This window comes from Pan paniscus, chromosome 1 (genome assembly GCF_029289425.2).
Source record: "Pan paniscus chromosome 1, NHGRI_mPanPan1-v2.0_pri, whole genome shotgun sequence".
NCBI lineage: Eukaryota > Metazoa > Chordata > Mammalia > Primates > Hominidae > Pan > Pan paniscus.
Window position 1 is genome coordinate 37062619 of NC_073249.2, and position 18750 is coordinate 37081368.

General features: G+C 37.0%; 1 protein-coding gene across 2 annotated transcripts in view; it reads right to left on the reverse strand.

Annotated features, from left to right (window-relative positions):
* PPP2R5A (protein phosphatase 2 regulatory subunit B'alpha) overlaps positions 1-18750 on the reverse strand; it is a 72657-nt gene that overhangs the window by 17882 nt on the left and 36025 nt on the right. For both annotated transcript variants that reach the window (XM_003814183.6, XM_055108382.2), the window contains exons 2-4: positions 14665-14861; positions 10398-10499; positions 1695-1787 (exon numbers count right to left, since the gene is read on the reverse strand). In XM_003814183.6, coding sequence (XP_003814231.1) covers positions 1695-1787; positions 10398-10499; positions 14665-14861 — 392 coding nt within the window. The remainder of the gene's footprint in view (positions 1-1694; positions 1788-10397; positions 10500-14664; positions 14862-18750) is intronic.

Consider the following 18750-nt stretch of genomic DNA (forward strand, 5'->3'; position numbering starts at 1 on the left):
TAAAAGCAATTACTGGGCCCTAGCTTCTCAGATAATTCAGGCATTTAAAGTAGAAGGTAGAAAACAGATCCTGCCCCACCAGTTTTCTTTTTGCTCCCCTCACACCACAAAATAATACAGCAGCCTAAATACCTCAAGCTCTAGCACTAAGGCAATTGTTCCCCTCAACCTGTTACTGTATTAAATACAATTTCATATGGCATTACTAGAGCTCCCTAATGTATCCCACACAAGAGCTGCACAAGGAAATAAACAGGCATTCATTTGCAATTACCAAAATAACATAACTCCATTTAATGTAATTTTTAGTCATGATTAAAATGTATATGTTACTGTTAATACACACCTAATATTTCTTTATAGTTTATGAAGAGCTACTTCAATGGTTGAAGGAAATATTTTAGGCTGACAATGTTCTTCATTTATCAATCCTTCACAGCAACAGGTCAGAATATTTTATATGAGGTCAAGGGTAGTTACAAATGACCAAAGATCAGCTCTAAATATACCAAACTCACATTAGTAGAATTTTTATCATAGGGCACATACAAAGCGGTCTGAAGGGTAGGAAAGGTCCTTGCAATGATTTTAATCCTGGCCTCAGCATCAAATTCCTAAAGAGGCCTGCATACTCAGGCCTAGAAATGCCTAGAAAGGTTTGGTCTACTTCACAATTTTCTTTGGGGCCAGCCAATTCCATATAGTTAAAAAGGGGCCTTTGGCCAGTGCAGTGGCTCACACCTGTAATCCTAGCTCTTTAGGAGGCTGAGGTGGGAGGATCCCTTGAGGCCAGGAGTTCAAGACCAGCCTGGCCAATGTGGTGAAACCCCGTCTCTACTAGAAATAGAAAAAAAAAATCAGCCAGGCATGGTGGCGTGTGCCTGTAGTCCCAGCTACTTGGGAGGCTGAGGCAGGAGAATCGCTTGAACCCAGGAGGCGGAGGATGAAGTGAGCTGAGGTTGCACCACTGCACTCCAGTCTGGGCAGCAGAACAAGACTCCCTCTCAAAAAAAAAAAGAGGCCTTTAAATTTTTGAAAAGGTTTTGAAAATGAATATATTCTTAGAAATTGTGAATATGTAGGTTCCAAAAATAACCGCTAATAAGCAGTTTATAAAAAAAAAAGAAGGCATCACAATTAATTCTACCTCCTTACGTTCTTAATGATTCCACTTTATCTGTGGTTTAGGAATTGGGTGGTGGGATGCTTAGGTGCAAAGAGGAAAGAAAAAGGAAAAGGTAATTGATACTTAGGAAAGGAGCCTAAAGCCCAAATTCCTCACAATGATTCTACTCCTTTTTTCCCCCGTCATTGCAAAGTCCCAATGCTTAAAATATATGTCAAGTTCAAAGACTTACAAATGTAAAACAAAGATTTGCCCATGGATTGAATGGTCATACCACATTTTCTCAGATACTGCAGAAAGGCTTGTTTTTCTGGTATTTATAAAATAACTATGATAATTTAGGATTAAATAGGATAATTTGATTGACTTCATTAGACTCTCACCCTTGATAAAAATACTCTTGTACTCTCAGAGCTAACTTCACTTTTATTCTAATGGTTTGGCAGTAATATTAAGTGCTGTCAAATTAAACCATTAAAGTTTTGAAAGACTACACTATTTTAATAATAAGTTAATAAATCATTGCTAAGATGAATATATGAGAATCTAAGACAAAAGAGTTCCTTACCTGTTGTACGAACTTCTGATCAATGTATCGTTTTGCAATGCTAGGCTGGAAATCAGGGCTCTCCAAAAATCTCAAGAAGAATTCATATACCAACTATGAGAGAAAGTCAAATAAAGGCTAAGATGATGGCTACAGAATATTACCCTAAATAATCACTTCATATTAAAAACACACCTTTTCTTACCAACTTAGTGGGGAGATTTCAGATCTCATTATAAAATGTAATAAGTTGATAAAAAAATTTTTTTTTTTTAATTCACATCTATACTCCCAACACACTTTAGGAAGCTGAGGTGGGAGAATCCCTTGAGCCCAGGAGTTTGAGACCACCCTGGACAACATGGTGAGACCGCTGTCTATACAAATAATCAAAAAATTAGCCAGGCATGGTGGCGTATGTCTGTTGTCCCAGCTACTGGGAGGCTGAGGTAGGAAGACTGCTTGAGTCTGGAGGTCAAGGCTGCAGTTAGCCGTGATTGTGCCGTACCACTGCACTCCAGCCTGGGCAACAGAGTGAGACTCTGTCTCAAAAATAAATAAATAAATAAACAAACAAACAAACCTAGAAACTATATATTCACCATTTGGTTTCCTAAGCTGATAAACTTTGAGATTTATTTATTGCTTTACATAACTTGATGCAAAACGTTAAATTACAGGAGCTAGAAAATAAGGACAATGCCTATAAAATTAAATATTTCTTAATTAAATATATTCCTATTTTGTAATCCATACTCACTAGGAACATGTTCCTTCCCAGTGGACTACTACCTACCTCAATTTAATCACTACAGAGTTTCTTAAATGCAGAGTCAACAACCTCCAGATAAAACAGGCAGTGTATCATTAATTTTTAAAAAGAAAGGAAAAGAAAAACTTCTGGTCTTTCTATAAAACTACAGTGGGAAAACTAATTAAATCAAAACCAGGCATATCCTATCCACACTTGAGAAATAATGAACCAAATTATGTAAGTACAGGGCTAGGGAAGAAATGTCTGTGTACCAACCACAGCAAATAAACTAGAAGTCATAGCAGGCCTTCTATAAAAGTGCCAAGCAACCTACAAGTAATAGCAAATGTTCACTTGCTACCACAAATCAGAATTAAATATTTGGTTCAGCTTGTCACTATCATACCTGCTTTCAAGGAGAAAGGCAAATATGACTAAAGTTTTTTTTTTATTGTAACCTAATAGCTATAAAAAGCAGAAACTTAGCCCAAAATGTATCTTATTAGCTATTAAACAATACTATATCAATTTAACACCCTAAAAATAAAAAAGGAGGATTCTATCCCAAAGCAAAAACAGTCATTCAATGAACATTTAGGTAGCCAGTTAGGTTGATGTAGAAGTTAGAAAAGAAAAAGGGAAAAGAAAGATTGCTACATTAAATTAATAGACCTTAGAGCAAACAAAAGCACTACCAGATCTAGGCCTTATCATTCACCAAGTAACAACACATTTTTATTACTGTGAGTTCAGTAACAGTCTACAGCTAACAAAAGTTTGGGGATCTGAGCAAATACAATTTTGCTTGATGTATCTCTGCCCAACTGTGGAAAAGGAGTGATGCTTGTCTGGTCTAATGTTACCTAACATTTTGTGTTTATCATAAATTAAGGATATAACAAGAAATAAAACTTGATGGCAATTTAAGTTTTTATTCATAGATAATTTTCTAATCAAACAACAATAGAGATAAAAGATAATTTTGCTTTGGGGTATAAACGCGCAAAAAGATATACAAAACTGATCACAGAGTGCTCTGAAAAGTCAGCACAGTCTCATGGACTGCTATGCAGTTTCATTAATGGCACAACTTAATTCATTCAGTGCCTATTTTCATGTCCAGTACTGGGCTATGTATAGTATGAACAGACATTAGGGATGGTATGGCTCAAAAAGCCCATTCACTACACAAAAATTATATTATGTGGCACAGACTATAAGTGCAGGAGCTATTTAGAAAAGGGCTGTATCACTGTGGAATAGGTAGGAAAAGCTTTAAGGAGGATATGCAACTTGAGCCCTGCATTTGTTTTGATTCTAGATCCTTTGTTTTGATTCTGGATCCTCAGGAAGAGGATGGCTTTTATTTTATAGAAATGTAGCAGCATGTCTTGATTTAAAAATATATATATTTATTTATTTTTAGAGACAGAGTTTCACCACGTTGCCCAGGCTGGTCTCGAACTCCCAGGCTGAAGCTATGCACCCGCCTCAGCATCCTAACGTGCTGGTAAGGTGTAAGCCACCATGCCTGGCTTTTTTTTTTTTTTTTTTTTTTAAGCAGCATGTCTTGAGATGAAGAGAATGCAGAGTATAGGTTGATGGTATGGAATTATAGACTCCAAATCTTTATGCAAATCCCTGGAGATTCCACCATAAGGTGGGATCAGGTTAAACATTAAACATGAGCCAAATGTGGCATGCATTAGCCTATTTACTCTCCCTTCTTAAGATCTTCATCAGAAATATAGGGTTTAAGGCTTAATAGTTTTCAGAGTAATAGCCTGTCCTATGGGAGACTTTTATGACATCAAGCTACAAATCAAACTGAATTCTCTAATTCTCTCAAACTGAATTCTCTAAACCATATATATAATTGAACCATATATATAATTGAAACCTGTGCCATTCACAAATACCACATATAAATTCTTTCACAGTTTTCATCTACATCATTTACCTGACACAGTAAACATTAGGTGATCAGTCAAAATTAGCAGCAAAATGCTGTTATGCCGCCAACTTAGCACCACTAAAGAGATGATGACAAAAAGTTACTTAAATACATATTGAGGGCCAGGTGCAGTGGCTCACACCTGTAATCCCAGCACTTTGGGAGCCTGAGGCGGGTGGATCACCTGAGGTCGGGAGTTCCAGACCAGCTTGGCCAACATGCAGAAATCCCGTCTCTACTAAAAATACAAAATTAGCCAGACATCGTGGTGCATGCCTGTAATCCCAGCTACTTGGGAGGCTGAGGCAGGAGAATTGCTTGAACCTGAGAGGCAGAGGTTGCAGTGAGCCGAGATTACTCCATTGCATTCCAGCCTGGGCAACAAGAGCAAAACTCCGTCTCAGAAAAATAAATAAATAAATAAAAATGATGAATAGTTATCCCAAATAGAGGTAGAAGAAACACTAGTGATCTACAGAGCTGGAAATCTTCAAAATGGAATAATTGAGATTATGCTTCTATAAAATTTATCCTGTCCCAGTGTCACTCTCTATTTACTCCATCCTACATTTTAAAAAATGTATCACACCCTAACATAGAATATATGCCAATTATTTTATTATTATTTTGTTCTTCTCTGCTAGGATGTAAGGGATTTTGCTTAGTTCATTACTTTACCCTCAATGTTTACAAAAATGCTTGACACACAATAGATGCTTACTGAATGAATGAAAATCGCATTTGTTAAGAAGGTGTGTTTCTACGTAGTGACTGAAGTTTTTCTATGGTCTTGTTTTCTTTCTTTTTTTTTTTTGAGACACAGTCTTGCTTTGTCGCCCAGGCTGGAGTGCAATGGCGCGATGTCGGCTCACTGCAACCTCTGCCTCCTGGGTTCAAGCCATTCTCCTGCCTCAGCCTCCTGAGTAGCTGGGATTAGAGGCGTGTGCCACCATGCCTGGCTAATTTTTGTATTCTTAGTAGAGACGGGGTTTCACCATGTTGTTCAGGCTGGTCTCGAACTCCTGACCTCATGATCCTTCTGACCTCATGATCCACCTGCCTCAGCCTCCCAAAGTGCTGGGATTACTGGGATTGCTGGGATTACAAGTGGGCGTGAGCCACTGTGCCCAGCCTTCTATGGTCTTCTATACAAATAACTTGCTCCAAGAATCTAAGAAACAGTGTTACAAAGAAAAACAGGCACTTCACCAATGAATTCAGTTCACTAATAAAATGACAAACTTCAACTATGTTCAATGTATGGCTAGTCCTTCTACTTCTGTACACCAAAAATACCCTAAAAAGTGAAAGATAACTAAAAAGTATAGGGAATTGAGGAGTGTAATCTTACTATTCTACTCAGTTCTGACCATGTCTTTCCTAAGGGAGTTAAAATAAAACATAAAATTCTGGTCTTCACCATTAAAAAGACTTGGGAGAAGTTCCAACAGAAAACAGCATGGATGATTAAAGTATCTGAAAAATAAGACCTATACAAAAAGCTAAAGGAATAGAAATGTTTGGGTCAGAGAGGCAAAGACTCAGAAGCAAACTTTAAAGACCTACAAGTACCTAAGAGGCTGCTTTCAAGTAATACAAGTGACCAATGTTTTCCAATCTCTATTAAGAGGAAACGTAAATAAGGTTTTTAATTGATTTAATATATAAAAGAATTCATATAAAAATTAATGCATAGTCAACTATATGAGATATTATATATTAAGCACCCAAAAAGAACATTGCCTGGGATGAGGTAAACATTAACAAAATCTTAGTTTTTTAAGTATCTGTTTTTCTCTGTAATCCTTGTGAAAACACAGATTGTGCATAAACCTTGAATAGTTTAAATACAGCAAGCCTAGGTTTTTTCCCTCTGCTCTTTTATCCATAAGAACTAAAAAGATAATAACTATTCACAATGAAAAAGGCCAAAGCAATAAAAGTATTTCTCAACCTTATATAAAAGATATTCCTTTTTATTTTTGTGGCTATAAAGTTAGTGCATTAGGCTATGATTCCTACCATTTTGGATTCTTAGCCCATGAAAATATTTAAAATATAGTATATGGCCAAGAGTTATTTGAATGTAAAGGTGTACACTGTAATATATGTATGTTGCTAGTTTAAATTTCTAATTATACTGCCCAGAGAGAAAAGCCTTCTAATCCCTAAAATACAACTTATTCCTAAAAAGGTCTATGTTCTAGGCACTATCCTACATAATTAAATCTTAATTATCTGTGCCACTAAAGTAATTAATAAAAGAAAGTGAAAATACACAATCTGCCTGTATTCCAGGCTAGTACAGCAGCCAAGTGTCCTAATTATCTAAAAGTGCAGAAAATTAATATATTGTTAGTCTTCAATAAATAGAAAGCAATAATACTTAGGAAAGAAATGAGAAAATAATTTAAAACTGTTGTACATTAAGTTACCATGTAATACTACACTTAATAAATTAGAAGATACAACCTATCCCCTAATACTGAAATGACCTTCCTTGTGGTCCTTTCTTTTATGTCTTTTTATTCCATTATTCCATTGCTCATTAGTATTTCCATTACAGTGTAAGAATAAGTAAAAAGAGATAAACTTTTATTAGCACATGTTTAGAAAATTCATGAAAAGGGTGGGGAAACAAAGGCTTGAAAGGTTTTGAGATTACTTGTAATTACTCCCTCATTAACAACTAATGTTTATTTTCCACCCTAATAAATTAATTTCTAGCATCTAGGATCTCATAAGCTAAATGTAAAACGTAAACTTTTAGTACGAAACAAAAGAATTCCAGGTGGGTTAAGCACACATTATAATAGCAGAAGAAACTTTCATTGAGCAAATTTCTTCAGTGCTACAATTCCCTATAATCTAATTTGTCAGAGTAGTTTTAATATTCCATCTAAAAACACTCAAGATGATTAATAACGTAGCTACAATATATTGACAAATCCTATAAATCAGGTCACTTTAGTATCTACCAGTTTCTGATGTCCTTAGACTATTTAATTGCCAAATTTAAAAACTGTATGCCAAATTTTGGTTTCTAGAAATTTTGGTTTTCAGAAAGATTTTTTAACTATAAACATATATATCTAAGGCAGAGCCTTTTAATCAAGGGACCATAGATGAATGAGAATTTCTTGTATCTCTGGGAATTTGTCTTGAGAGAGAACTACTTCTCAAAAATCGTATTTTGGGCTGGACACAGTGGCTCATGCCTGTAATCCCAGCACTTTGGGAGGCTGAGGTGGATGGATCACTTGAGTTCTGAGTTCGAGACCTGCCTGGCCAACATGCTGAAACCCCATCTCTACTAAAAATACAAAAATTAGCTGGGCATGGTGGCAAGCACCTGCAGTCCCAGATACTCAAGAGACTTGAGGCAGGAGAATCATTTGAACTTGGGAGGTGGAGGTTGCAGTGAGCCGAGATCATGCCACTGCACTCCAACCTGGGCAACAGAGTGAGACTCCATCTCAAAAATAAATACATAAATAAAAAAAGAAAAAATCATATTTTGAAAGCAACTTACCACCTCCTAAAATGTTAAGAACCACTGGTTTCAGGGAATTTAAATAAAACCTCAAATCATACCAGTTAAAAATGGAAAGCATATTGTCTACTTGGCTCAATTTCCACTGTTACTTTCCATGAGCATATAAATATATTCTAATGAAAACACTTTCTTTACTTTTAAAAATTCAAAGACCAAGGGGTCTTTTTCAGACTGTTCAACTACATCTGATTAAAAAATCAGCTAATGAGAATTTTTCATTATCAGCTTATCAACTTATCAGCTAATGAGAATATGTAAAACCTTTACATTTCATATACAGCATTATTAATTTTACACCAACTATGGAACAAAATTTCAGATAAACTTGTGTACAGTTCTATTAAAAAATAATTTACCACTTTGGATTTTTCTAGTTCTGTAAGCTCTAATGTGCTGAAAGATCTTAAAACCGTTATCAGCTTTCACTAATCCTAGGACACCGCTCCATTTTATTTGGATGTATAGGTGCTACACAGAATGAATAAATTAATAAATAATGAGGCAGACTATTGCATAAAGTATCCCAAACGACATAGAATGTAATTTTCTTTCTCTCATCGTTTTTCTTTTTTTTTTTGAGACGGAGTTTCTCTCTTGTTGCCCAGGCTGGAGTGCAATGGCGCAATCTCGGCTCACCACAACCTCCGCCTCCTGGGTTCCAGCGATTCTCCTGCCTCAGCCTCCTGAGTAGCTGGGATTACAGGCATGTGCCACCATGCCTGGCTAATTTTGTATTTTTAGTAGAGACGGGGTTTCTCCATGTTAGGCTGGTCTGGAACTCCTGACCTCAGGTGATCCACCCAGCTTGGCCTCCCAAAGTGCTGGGATTACAGGTGTGAGCCACCACGCCTGGCCTCTCTCATCTTTTTATAATAACAGAAAATGTAAAGGTCACTACAGAATATAAATACTTGCAAAATTAAAAAAAAATCAGCAAATTAATTGGCATTAATACCTAGAATCCATATATAAATGAAGAAAATTGAACAGAGCTCCAGAGACCTGTGGGACACCATCAAGTATAGCAACATACACATAAATGAGAGTCCCAGAAGATGAGAGAAAAAGGGCAGGAAAAATATTTGAATGATGACCAAAAATAAATAAAATATTATGAAAAATATTAGTTTACATAATGAATTCTAATTGTAACTCAATAAACAACAGGTAGAATAAAGTCAAGAAGATCCACACCTAGATACATCATAATCAAATTGACAAAACTTAAAGACAAAGAGATAATGTTTATAGCAGCAAAAGAAAAACAACTTTTCACATACATGATGAGATCCTCAATAAGATTAATGGCTAACTTGTCATGAGAAAACCATGGACATAAGAAGACAAATGGGATGACATGTTCAAAGTGTTGAAAGAAAAAGACTGTTAGCCAAGAATTCTACATCCAGCAAAACTCTCCTTCAAAAATGAAGAGGAAATTAAGACATTCCTAGATAAACACTGAAAGAATTTGTCATTAATTGCACACCTGTAACCCCAGCACTTTGGGAACCAAGTGGGTGGGCTGCTTGAGCTCAGGTGTTCGAAACCAGCCTGGGCAACATGGCAAAACCCCATCTCTACTAAAAATACAAAAATTAGCAGGTGTAGTGTCACACATCTGTAGCTGCAGCTACTTAGGAGGCTGAGGTGGGAGGATGGCTTGAGCCCAGGAGGCAGAAGTTGCGGTGAGCTAAGATCATGCCACTCCACTACACTCCAGCCTGGGTGACAGAACCAGACCCCATCTCAAAAAAAAAGGAAAGAAAAGAAAAACATAATGTATAAAAATTTATGGATTCAAGCAAAAACTTATACATAGAACTGTTCATAACAGCTCTATTCACAATAGCCAAATGATGGAAATAATTTAAATGTCCATCAACTGGTAAGTGGATAAACAAATGTGGTATATCCATACAATGGAATAATTCATCCATAAAAAGGAATGAAGTATTGATACAGACTACATTTATGAACCTTGAAAACATTATGCTAACTGAAAGAACCCAGAAACAAAAGCCCACATATTACATAATTTCACTTATATGAAGTATCCAAAATAGGCAAATCCAGAGACAGAAAGCAGATTGGTAGTTGTCAGGGGCTGTAAAGAGAGCAGAATGGGGCATGAGTGCCAAATGCCAATGGGGTTTCCATTTGGGGTGATAGAAAAGTTATAGAATTAAAGAGTGGTGATGGGTTGTACAACATGGCGAATGTACTTTGTGCCACTGAATTGTACACTTCAAAATGGTTTAAATGGTAAATATATGTTAAGTGTATTTTATTACAATGAAAAAACATTGAAAAACAGTACTTGCATGAAAGAAAATAATGTTAATAAAACCATAAAAGTCAAATATTTTACACAGACACTCAGAATCTAAATGAGAAAACCATGATTTCTGCAGAATAGCATAAATATAAAAACTGCCAATACGTAATTATGTTCCATACCTGTATGTGAGGCCAAGAGGCCTCAAGCGTGGGTTCATCCTCTTCTGGATCAAAATCTGGATTATCACTTGGAGGAAGTGTACGGAAGATGTTAGCACTGATCTGTAAAGAAAAAATAATTTTACGTTCGTTGTTGTGTGTGTGATTGAATTGGACAATTCAAAACGAAGTATTTTAAAGATCACTTTAAGAAAAAAGTTATAGCTGTAAGCTTAGTTCAAAATCTGTAAACCTCTTCAAGATACAAAGAAAGCAGGTGTTTGTTTCTCTCTTTTCTCTATCCAATAACTCTGACTTCCTCGACCTAAGCTCCTGAAGATTACAGATAACCTCTGGATTCATCTTCTTTAAATTATAAATTGTTCTTTCCGAATTTTGCTTAAAAAGAAAGAGGAGGCCAGGCGAAGTGGCTCACACCTGTAATCCCAGCACTTTGGGAGGCCGAGGGGAGCAGACTGTCTGAGGTCAGGAGTTCAAGACCAGCCTGGGCAACATGGTGAAACCCCCAATCTCTACAAAAACACAAAAATTAGCTAGGCATGGTGGCGCACACTTGTGGTCCTAACTACTGGGGAGGCTGAGGCAGGAAAATCGCTTGAGCCCAGGAGATGGAGGTTGCAGTGAGCCGAGATCATACCACTGCACTCCAGCCTGGGTGACAGAGCCAGACCCTGTCTCCAAAAAAAAAATAAAAATAAAAAAATAAAAAAGAAAGAAGGGAAAGGGAGAATATTGAGGAAGGGAGTACAGGGAATTCGAGGGAAAAAGTTACTAATTCTACTTATCTTTAATTTGATTCATTTCACCTTTCTATAATTCCTCCCATATTCCAACATGGCCATATTCTATACTTGCCTTATAACTCAGAGTTTGGTAAAATCTCTCCATTCTTATACATACATACCACACTAAGGAAGAGGTGAGCGAGGGTAGAATGCCTTCACTGTTAATATAAATGTGTTTATAATACCTTTTGATGATTTAATTTACTGTATTTCATCTACTTTGAGACTTTTAAAAAACATATTAACCACCCTGAAATCAGGATGTGCTTCATTTTAGATCCAGTGAAATAGAGTATTTATAATTTCATGCTTTGCATTATCTTAGTACTAAGGTAAATATATATCCTTTTTCTCTAGCAAAGGATAGACTGTGGTCCTAATCTACAATTTTTTTAAGAATAATGAACAGACTGACAGACTAAGTAGTTTAATAAACATTTAAGGCCCAACTACTAAGGGGTTGATCATTTTGAGACAAACTATTCCAGAGGTAGAGGACAAGACAAGGAATTGCAAGCAAATTCCCAACTACTCTTATGAAGTGGCATCTTTGGTACACAAATTAACTGCTAATAGTCAATTACTGTAACCGTTAAGACTTAATAAGTAATAACCTAAAATTTGATCAGCCAGAACTCAAAGTCAGTACTTGAGGGCAAAGCCAATAAACAGTTTGATGGACATCAATTTCACAAAGAGTAGCAGCAAGCCATCGATACAATTTGAAAAGAAATCTATCTCACAAGAGCGTAGAATTTGTCCTTGAGATCATACTTATTATTGTCAGTAGTAAAAGAAAAAGTTAACCTTGTAGCCACTAATAAAATTAACTGTATATAACAAATATTCAGAAGAGCTTCAAGAATCTAAATTGGTAAGATGACTCAAGTATTACTTAGATATTAAATTAAGTACTCATAAATTTTTAAGAAACCAACAATATATACCTACTATGTGCCCACAGAAATCAAAATAAAATATTTAAGAAAGCAACAACAAACACACACCTTTTTACTTGGGCAAAGAAATTAAATCCCATAATTTATTAGTATATAGCAAATTTGACTCAAATATTTGAGACTTTCAGTATCTGTCAACAATTTTAGAGATTAATTCCCAGGACTTTAAAAATTCCTGAATATAAGCCATTTGAAATCAGTAACAGTAGGAAATACTGCTTTTTCTCCCTGAACTTTTTAAATGATTAAAAAAACTTGAAGAAGTCCATTAATATTTAATATTTATGTTCTCAAACTATCACTTCCTTTTATTGTCTGTAGGAGTTTAAGCCAATTTCATTTTGATTAATGTTCTCTCTATAGCTAATCTTTAAAATTTTTTGAGGCTGGACATGGTGGCCCTTGCATGTAAACCTAGCACTTTGGGAGGCCGAGACAGGAGGACTGCTTGAGGTCAGGAGTTTGAGACCAGCCTGGGCAATAAGCAAGGCTCCACCTCTAAAAAAAAAAAAAAAATGAAAAAATTAATCGGGCATGGTGGTGCATGCTTGTAGTTCTACCTACTCAGGAGGCTTAGGCAGGAGGACAGCTTGTGCCCAGGAGGTCAAGGCTGCGGTGAGCTATGATTACGCCACTGCACTCCAGCCTGGGAAAAGAGACACTCTCTTTTTTTTTTTTTTTTGAGACAGGGTCTCATTCTGTCGCCCAGCCTGGAGTGCAGTGGCACAATCTTGGCCCACTGCAACCTCCGCCTCCCAGGTTCGAGCAATTCTCCGGCCTCAGCCTCCCAAATAGTTGGGATTACAGGCGCCCACCACCACACCTGGCTAATTTTTGTATTTTTAGCAGAGATGGGGTTTCACCATGTTGGCCAGGCTGTTCTCAAACTCCTGACCTCAGGTGATCAACCCGCCTTGGCCTCCCAAAGTGCTGGGATTACAGGCATGAGCCACTGTGCCCAGCCAACTCTGTCTCCAAAAAAAAAAAAATTTTTTTTGAAGGCTTTTATTCTCTCTAAAGAAAAAAAACAAACCCAACAATCAAAAATTTCCTAATTCCTTTTGAGAGGTCTTCTACTACAGATTGATAAAAGGAAACCCAACTACTATAGTAGGGCCAAACTTATATTTCCTACTACACATTTGGTTCTTCCCCAAGAACATATATTAGGCAAGGGGAAAGAAATGAAGGCAACTGTAGGTTATATTTATATTTGCTTTTAGCTTCAATACTCTAAGTTTAAATTATGTACTCAGCGACTCTCTAATTAGTCCAACTGGATTTTTTTACTTTTTTTTTTTTGAGACAAGGTGTTCCTCTGTCAACCCAGGCTGGAATGCAGTGGTGATCATGGCTCACTTCAGTCTTGAACTCCTGGGCTCAAGCGATCCTCTCACCTCAGCCTCCTGAGTAGCTGGGCCTTTACTAAAGGCTCATGCCACCATGCCTAGCTAATATTTTTATTTTTTTTTTTTTAGTACTTTTTGTAGAGATGGGGTCCTTGCTATGCTGGCTAGGCTGGTCTTGAACTCTTGGCCTCAAGTGATTCTCCCACCTCAGCCTCCCAAAGTGCTGGGGTTTACAAGCATAAGCGAGCCACTGCACTGGCCTGAATTTTTATATTTTGTTAGTATACAATAAAATAAAATTTAAAAATCACAAATACTAAACAAAATCATACTGTTTGATAGAAAATAAGGTTGAATTATTAATAAACAGCAAGCATCCTAAACAACCTTACTTCAATAAAGTTGGCTGCAGTTTTTTTTCACATCAGATATTATAACTTCTTAAAGATCCTGACTTTCAATTAAAGCGTTATACCTGACTCCCTTACCCACTGCTTAAATGTGGAGATCCCTAGTCTTTCACTGGTCTTCCCTTTCCCCTTTACAAGTTCTTAGTAATGACCGGGTGCGGTGGCTCACGCCTATAATCCCAGCATTTTCAGAGGCCGCGGCAGGTGGATCACCATGTCAGGAGTTCAAGACCAGCCTGGCCAAGATGGTGAAACCCCATCTCTACTGAAAATACAAAAATTGGCTGGGCGTGGTCGTGGGCACCTGTAATCCCAGCTACTCGGGAGGCTGAGGCAGAGAACTCCTTGAAACTGGGAGGCAGAGGTTGCAGTGAGCCAAGATCGCACCACTGCACTCCAGCCTGGGCTACACAGCAAGACTCCGTCTCAAAAATAAATAAATAAAAATAGAAGTTCTCAGTAACTATTCACCTCCATGACATTAATTACCTATCAATCTGTATAATCCCAGGCCTAAACCCTTCTCTTAAGCTCTAGATCTGCACTATCCAATATGGAAGCCACCAGCCACTATGACTCTCAATTCCCAAACTTGTATATGCAATGATGGTATCATTGGAATGGATGGGGTATGAACTATTTTCTAAAATTTGGGGGATGTATTAATTATTGTACATTTATTTAAAATCAGTCTCATTAATTCATTATTATACCTCAGATCTTAAATTTACATAAATCTGAGGAACATAATTCTAGAGGCTTACCATTTTTACTATATCAGAATACGCTGATTCAACAATTACACCACGATTAGTTGAAACATACTCAACCAGTTCATTCAGTGTTGCTCTTTTAATTTCTTTGCTCTTCAAGTCTGAAACAGAGTCCATGAAATCAAACAGTATACAACACTGCTGCAACTTCTGACAGAAAAGCTCTTGTTGTTCATTTGAAGTGGCATCTATAAATAAAAATAAAGAAAAACTTAGAAATAACCTACTCAGAAGTTACTTTTATATATTTATTAATTTTGTAGAAGCTATTCACATATGTAAAACTTCTTCCAAAAATCTAGTGAGAAACGTGCCCATCTATAACCCCATCATTCAGGGATTTATACTGGACTCTTCTCTCTCCCTCATTACTCACAATCAATCATTAAAAAAATTTTTTTAAAGAAATATGGTCTTGCTACATTGCCCAAGATAGACTCAAACTCCTAGGCTCATGTGATCCTCCTGCCTCAGCCTCCAGAGTAGTGGAGATTACGTGCCACCATACCCAGCTAATCATTAAATGTTACTGATTCAGCGTCTTTAACATATTTGAAATCTATTCTTGTCATTCCCACTGCCATTTCAGACTCTCACCATGCCTCATCTGGACTACAGCAATGATATGCTAATTGCTCCTCTTATCTGGTCCCATAACCATTACCACTCCTGACTTACCCTCCAAACAACCTCAAAATCTTGCCAAAATGAGAATCGGTGTGTTCAAGTTCCATGTTTTTCAATGATACTCCAATAATTAAATAATAAAGTTCAAACTCCTCTCAGCTGTATACAAAGTACAGCTGTCTACTGTCAAGAGTCATCTCTCAACCCTTTCCAACATGCCTCTTCATTTTGGTTAAACCATACTCTCTGCAGTTCCCTGAAGATTACACAATGTTTCCTCTGTCTGGAATGCCCTTCTTCCCACATTCCCACCCTGGGAACACTACCTACTTATAAAGTTTCAGCATAAGTCCCTTCTTTTTTTTTTAATTTTTATTTTTTTGAGACAAAGTCTTGCTCTGTCGCCCGGGCTGGAGTACAGTTTTCAGAAGCTTTCCTTATGGTACTGAAGCTAAATTGGTTGGTTTATCCACTTTTACCCAAATGTGTTTTAGGTGCATATCTCTGTTATAGTATTTACTGTGCTTTACAGCAATTATATTTTACATATTCAGCACCCCTCAACTAAAAGCAGGAACCAATGGCTAGGCACAGTGGCTCACACCTGTAATCCCAGCATTTTGGGAGGCCAAGGCGGGCAGATCACTTGAGGTCAGGAGTTCGAGACCAGCCTTGCCAACATGGCAAAACCCCGTCTCTACTAAAAATACAAAAATTATCCGGGCATGGTGGCGCATGCCTGTAATCCCAGCTACTCCAGAGGCTGAGGTAAGAGAATCGCTTGAACCCAGGAGGCTGGGGTTGCAGCGAGCCGAAATCGCACCACTGCATTCCAGCCTGGGCAACAGAGACAACATCTCAATCAATCAATGCAGAAACCAAGTTTTACTTATCTAATTATCTCTGTCTTTCTATCTCTCTACTTCTCTTTCTCTTTCTAGTATCTAATACAATGCCTGGCATATAATAGGCACTCAAAAAATGGGCCGGTGTGGTGGCTCATGCCTGTAATCCCAGCACTTTGGAAGGCTGAGGCAGGCGGATGACTTGAGGTCAGGAGTTCAAGACCAGCCTAGCCAAATGGTGAAACCCCATCTCTACTAAAAATACAAAAATTAGCCAGACGTGGTGGCGGGCGCCTGTAATCCCAGCTACTGGGAAGGCTGAGGAAGGAGAATCACTGGAACGCAGGAGGTGGGGGTTGCAGTGAGCCGAGATAGCGCCACTGCACTCCAGCCTGGGCCACAGAGTGAGACTCAAGTCTCGATTTAAAAAGTTTATTGTTTTATATTCTACTTATTACAAAAATATGGACACACTGTATTGATTTGATTCTAACAAATGTTAAATCCTTTTGTTTCTAACCTTCAAAACCATAAAACTTCACTTCTGAACTTTCATTCTATAAACAAGGAATTCAATTAGTTCAATCACTTAAGTTTACTGAACTTCTGAAAGTAAATTTTAAAAATCATATTCAACTCTGATATTTATCTCATAATATACAAAACTATGCCTCCATTCAAAACCAGTACATAACTTTATATAAAGATACAGGCAGAAAATCTTCATAAAGATGATAACCTAATCAAGAATGCCTATGCTTCGTAATTACTCCAGGGCAGGAAGCTAGTAAAATTACCTTTCAATTATATTCAAGTTGCTGTCCTTAAAAAAGCTGATTTAGATAAGGTACTGCTGAACCGTAGTAGGTCAGGTATTCTAAGCATGCTCACACAAAGTCACAAGACATAAGGCATATTCTTTTCATTGATCAATTATTATTAAATAATTTTACAATAAAACAAATGTGGATATATTACAAAGAACAGCAAAAGTCACATGATTTTTGAAGTAAAAAATATGAAGACTTGAATTTGCTGCAGTTCATTTGTGGCTATGCCAGTAAAATAAGATAGCTTCACACTTACAAAGAACTTGTATTAACATTTCCTGTTCCAGAATCAATAATGACTCTCTGCTTTATGAAGGTTAAAGTCTATAAGCCTAAGATTGGCATTCAGAATCCATGTAATATTGACATATATGACATTTTTTACCACCAATTTGGTAAAGTTTTTGATTCAGAGTCACTTTTTTTTTTGAGACGGAGTCTCACTCTATTGCCCAGGCTAGAGTGTGGTGGCGCGATCTTGGCTCACTGCAACCCCTGCCTCCCAGGTTCATGCAATTTTCCTGCCTCAGCCTCCCAAGTAGCTGGGATTACAGGCCTGCACCACCACGCCCAGCTGATTTTTGTATTTTTTTTAATAGAGATGAAGTTTCACCATGTTGGCCAGCCTGGCCTCAAACTCCTGACCTCAAATGATCCGCCTGCCTCGGCCTCCCAAAGTGCTGGGATTACAGGTGTGAGCCACCTCACCCTGATTCAGGATCACCTTTTATGGAACTGTTCTTAAGTGGGAATATTTTTATGTATCCTTAAAAAAAAAAAAAAACATTGAATTTGCAACTATTTTTAATACTAAGTAATATGCTAAACAGTTATCTTTATCCCAGAATTAAAATTCATTCTATTGGGGGTGAAAATGAACCACTAGCCAACATACATGCTACACATAACCAGCAGTCTTATGTTTACTACCTTTTTTTAATCCCAAAATGGCCATTAGTCATTCTAAGCAGAATCTGCTGCTTCTCTGTAAAATCAGTTGTATCTTGAATGGCCCTTTTCTTAAATCTTCTGGGGCTTTTTACCCTTAAAGTTAAAATGGTTATGTGCATTTAATTTTCATTAATAAATGATGTCTGCTAATAATTTATTTCAACTAACAAAAAGATGTCTGCTTGATACTGGTACTTAGTTTGAAAATTAGAAGATGGACACCTCTGCTTATGTATGTACTACACACTAAACGAGATACATGTTGACTATGTGGGCTATAAGAATCCTTCTCAATCCATAGTGTACAGGAAATCCCCATAGTTCTCTCTATCTATTTTCAAAGATATCTATATCCTTAATATATGGCTTTATTTTATAATATATATCTTTATAATTAATATAAATTCCATAATGATGACTTGGTGAAACAGTTGCCATATCTTGAGAGGCTGCATTCTAAAAGAGTTTTAAGATATATTTTAGCCCTTTTTCCCTAACGCTAATAGTAATACAAACTCACACAAGATCCCACTTCAATTATGTGATCACCTTATACCGCCAGTCCTATTCTCTCCTTCCTCCCACTACCACCTCCTCAATGTGAATGAAACCAGCCCTCTTATTCTCTGAAGGCCGTGTCTTTGTTCAAAGTCTTTTCCCTACCTGAAATACTTCACTAGATTTCCTCCCCTATCTTTCCATATTCTACTTGCCCTTTAAGAACAAACTTAATCTCACATTATCCACAAAATTTCCCTTAGGTAGGTCAGGATACAATGATCTCTCCCATCTCTCATGATCTATAGTGTTCACAACTTCAATTA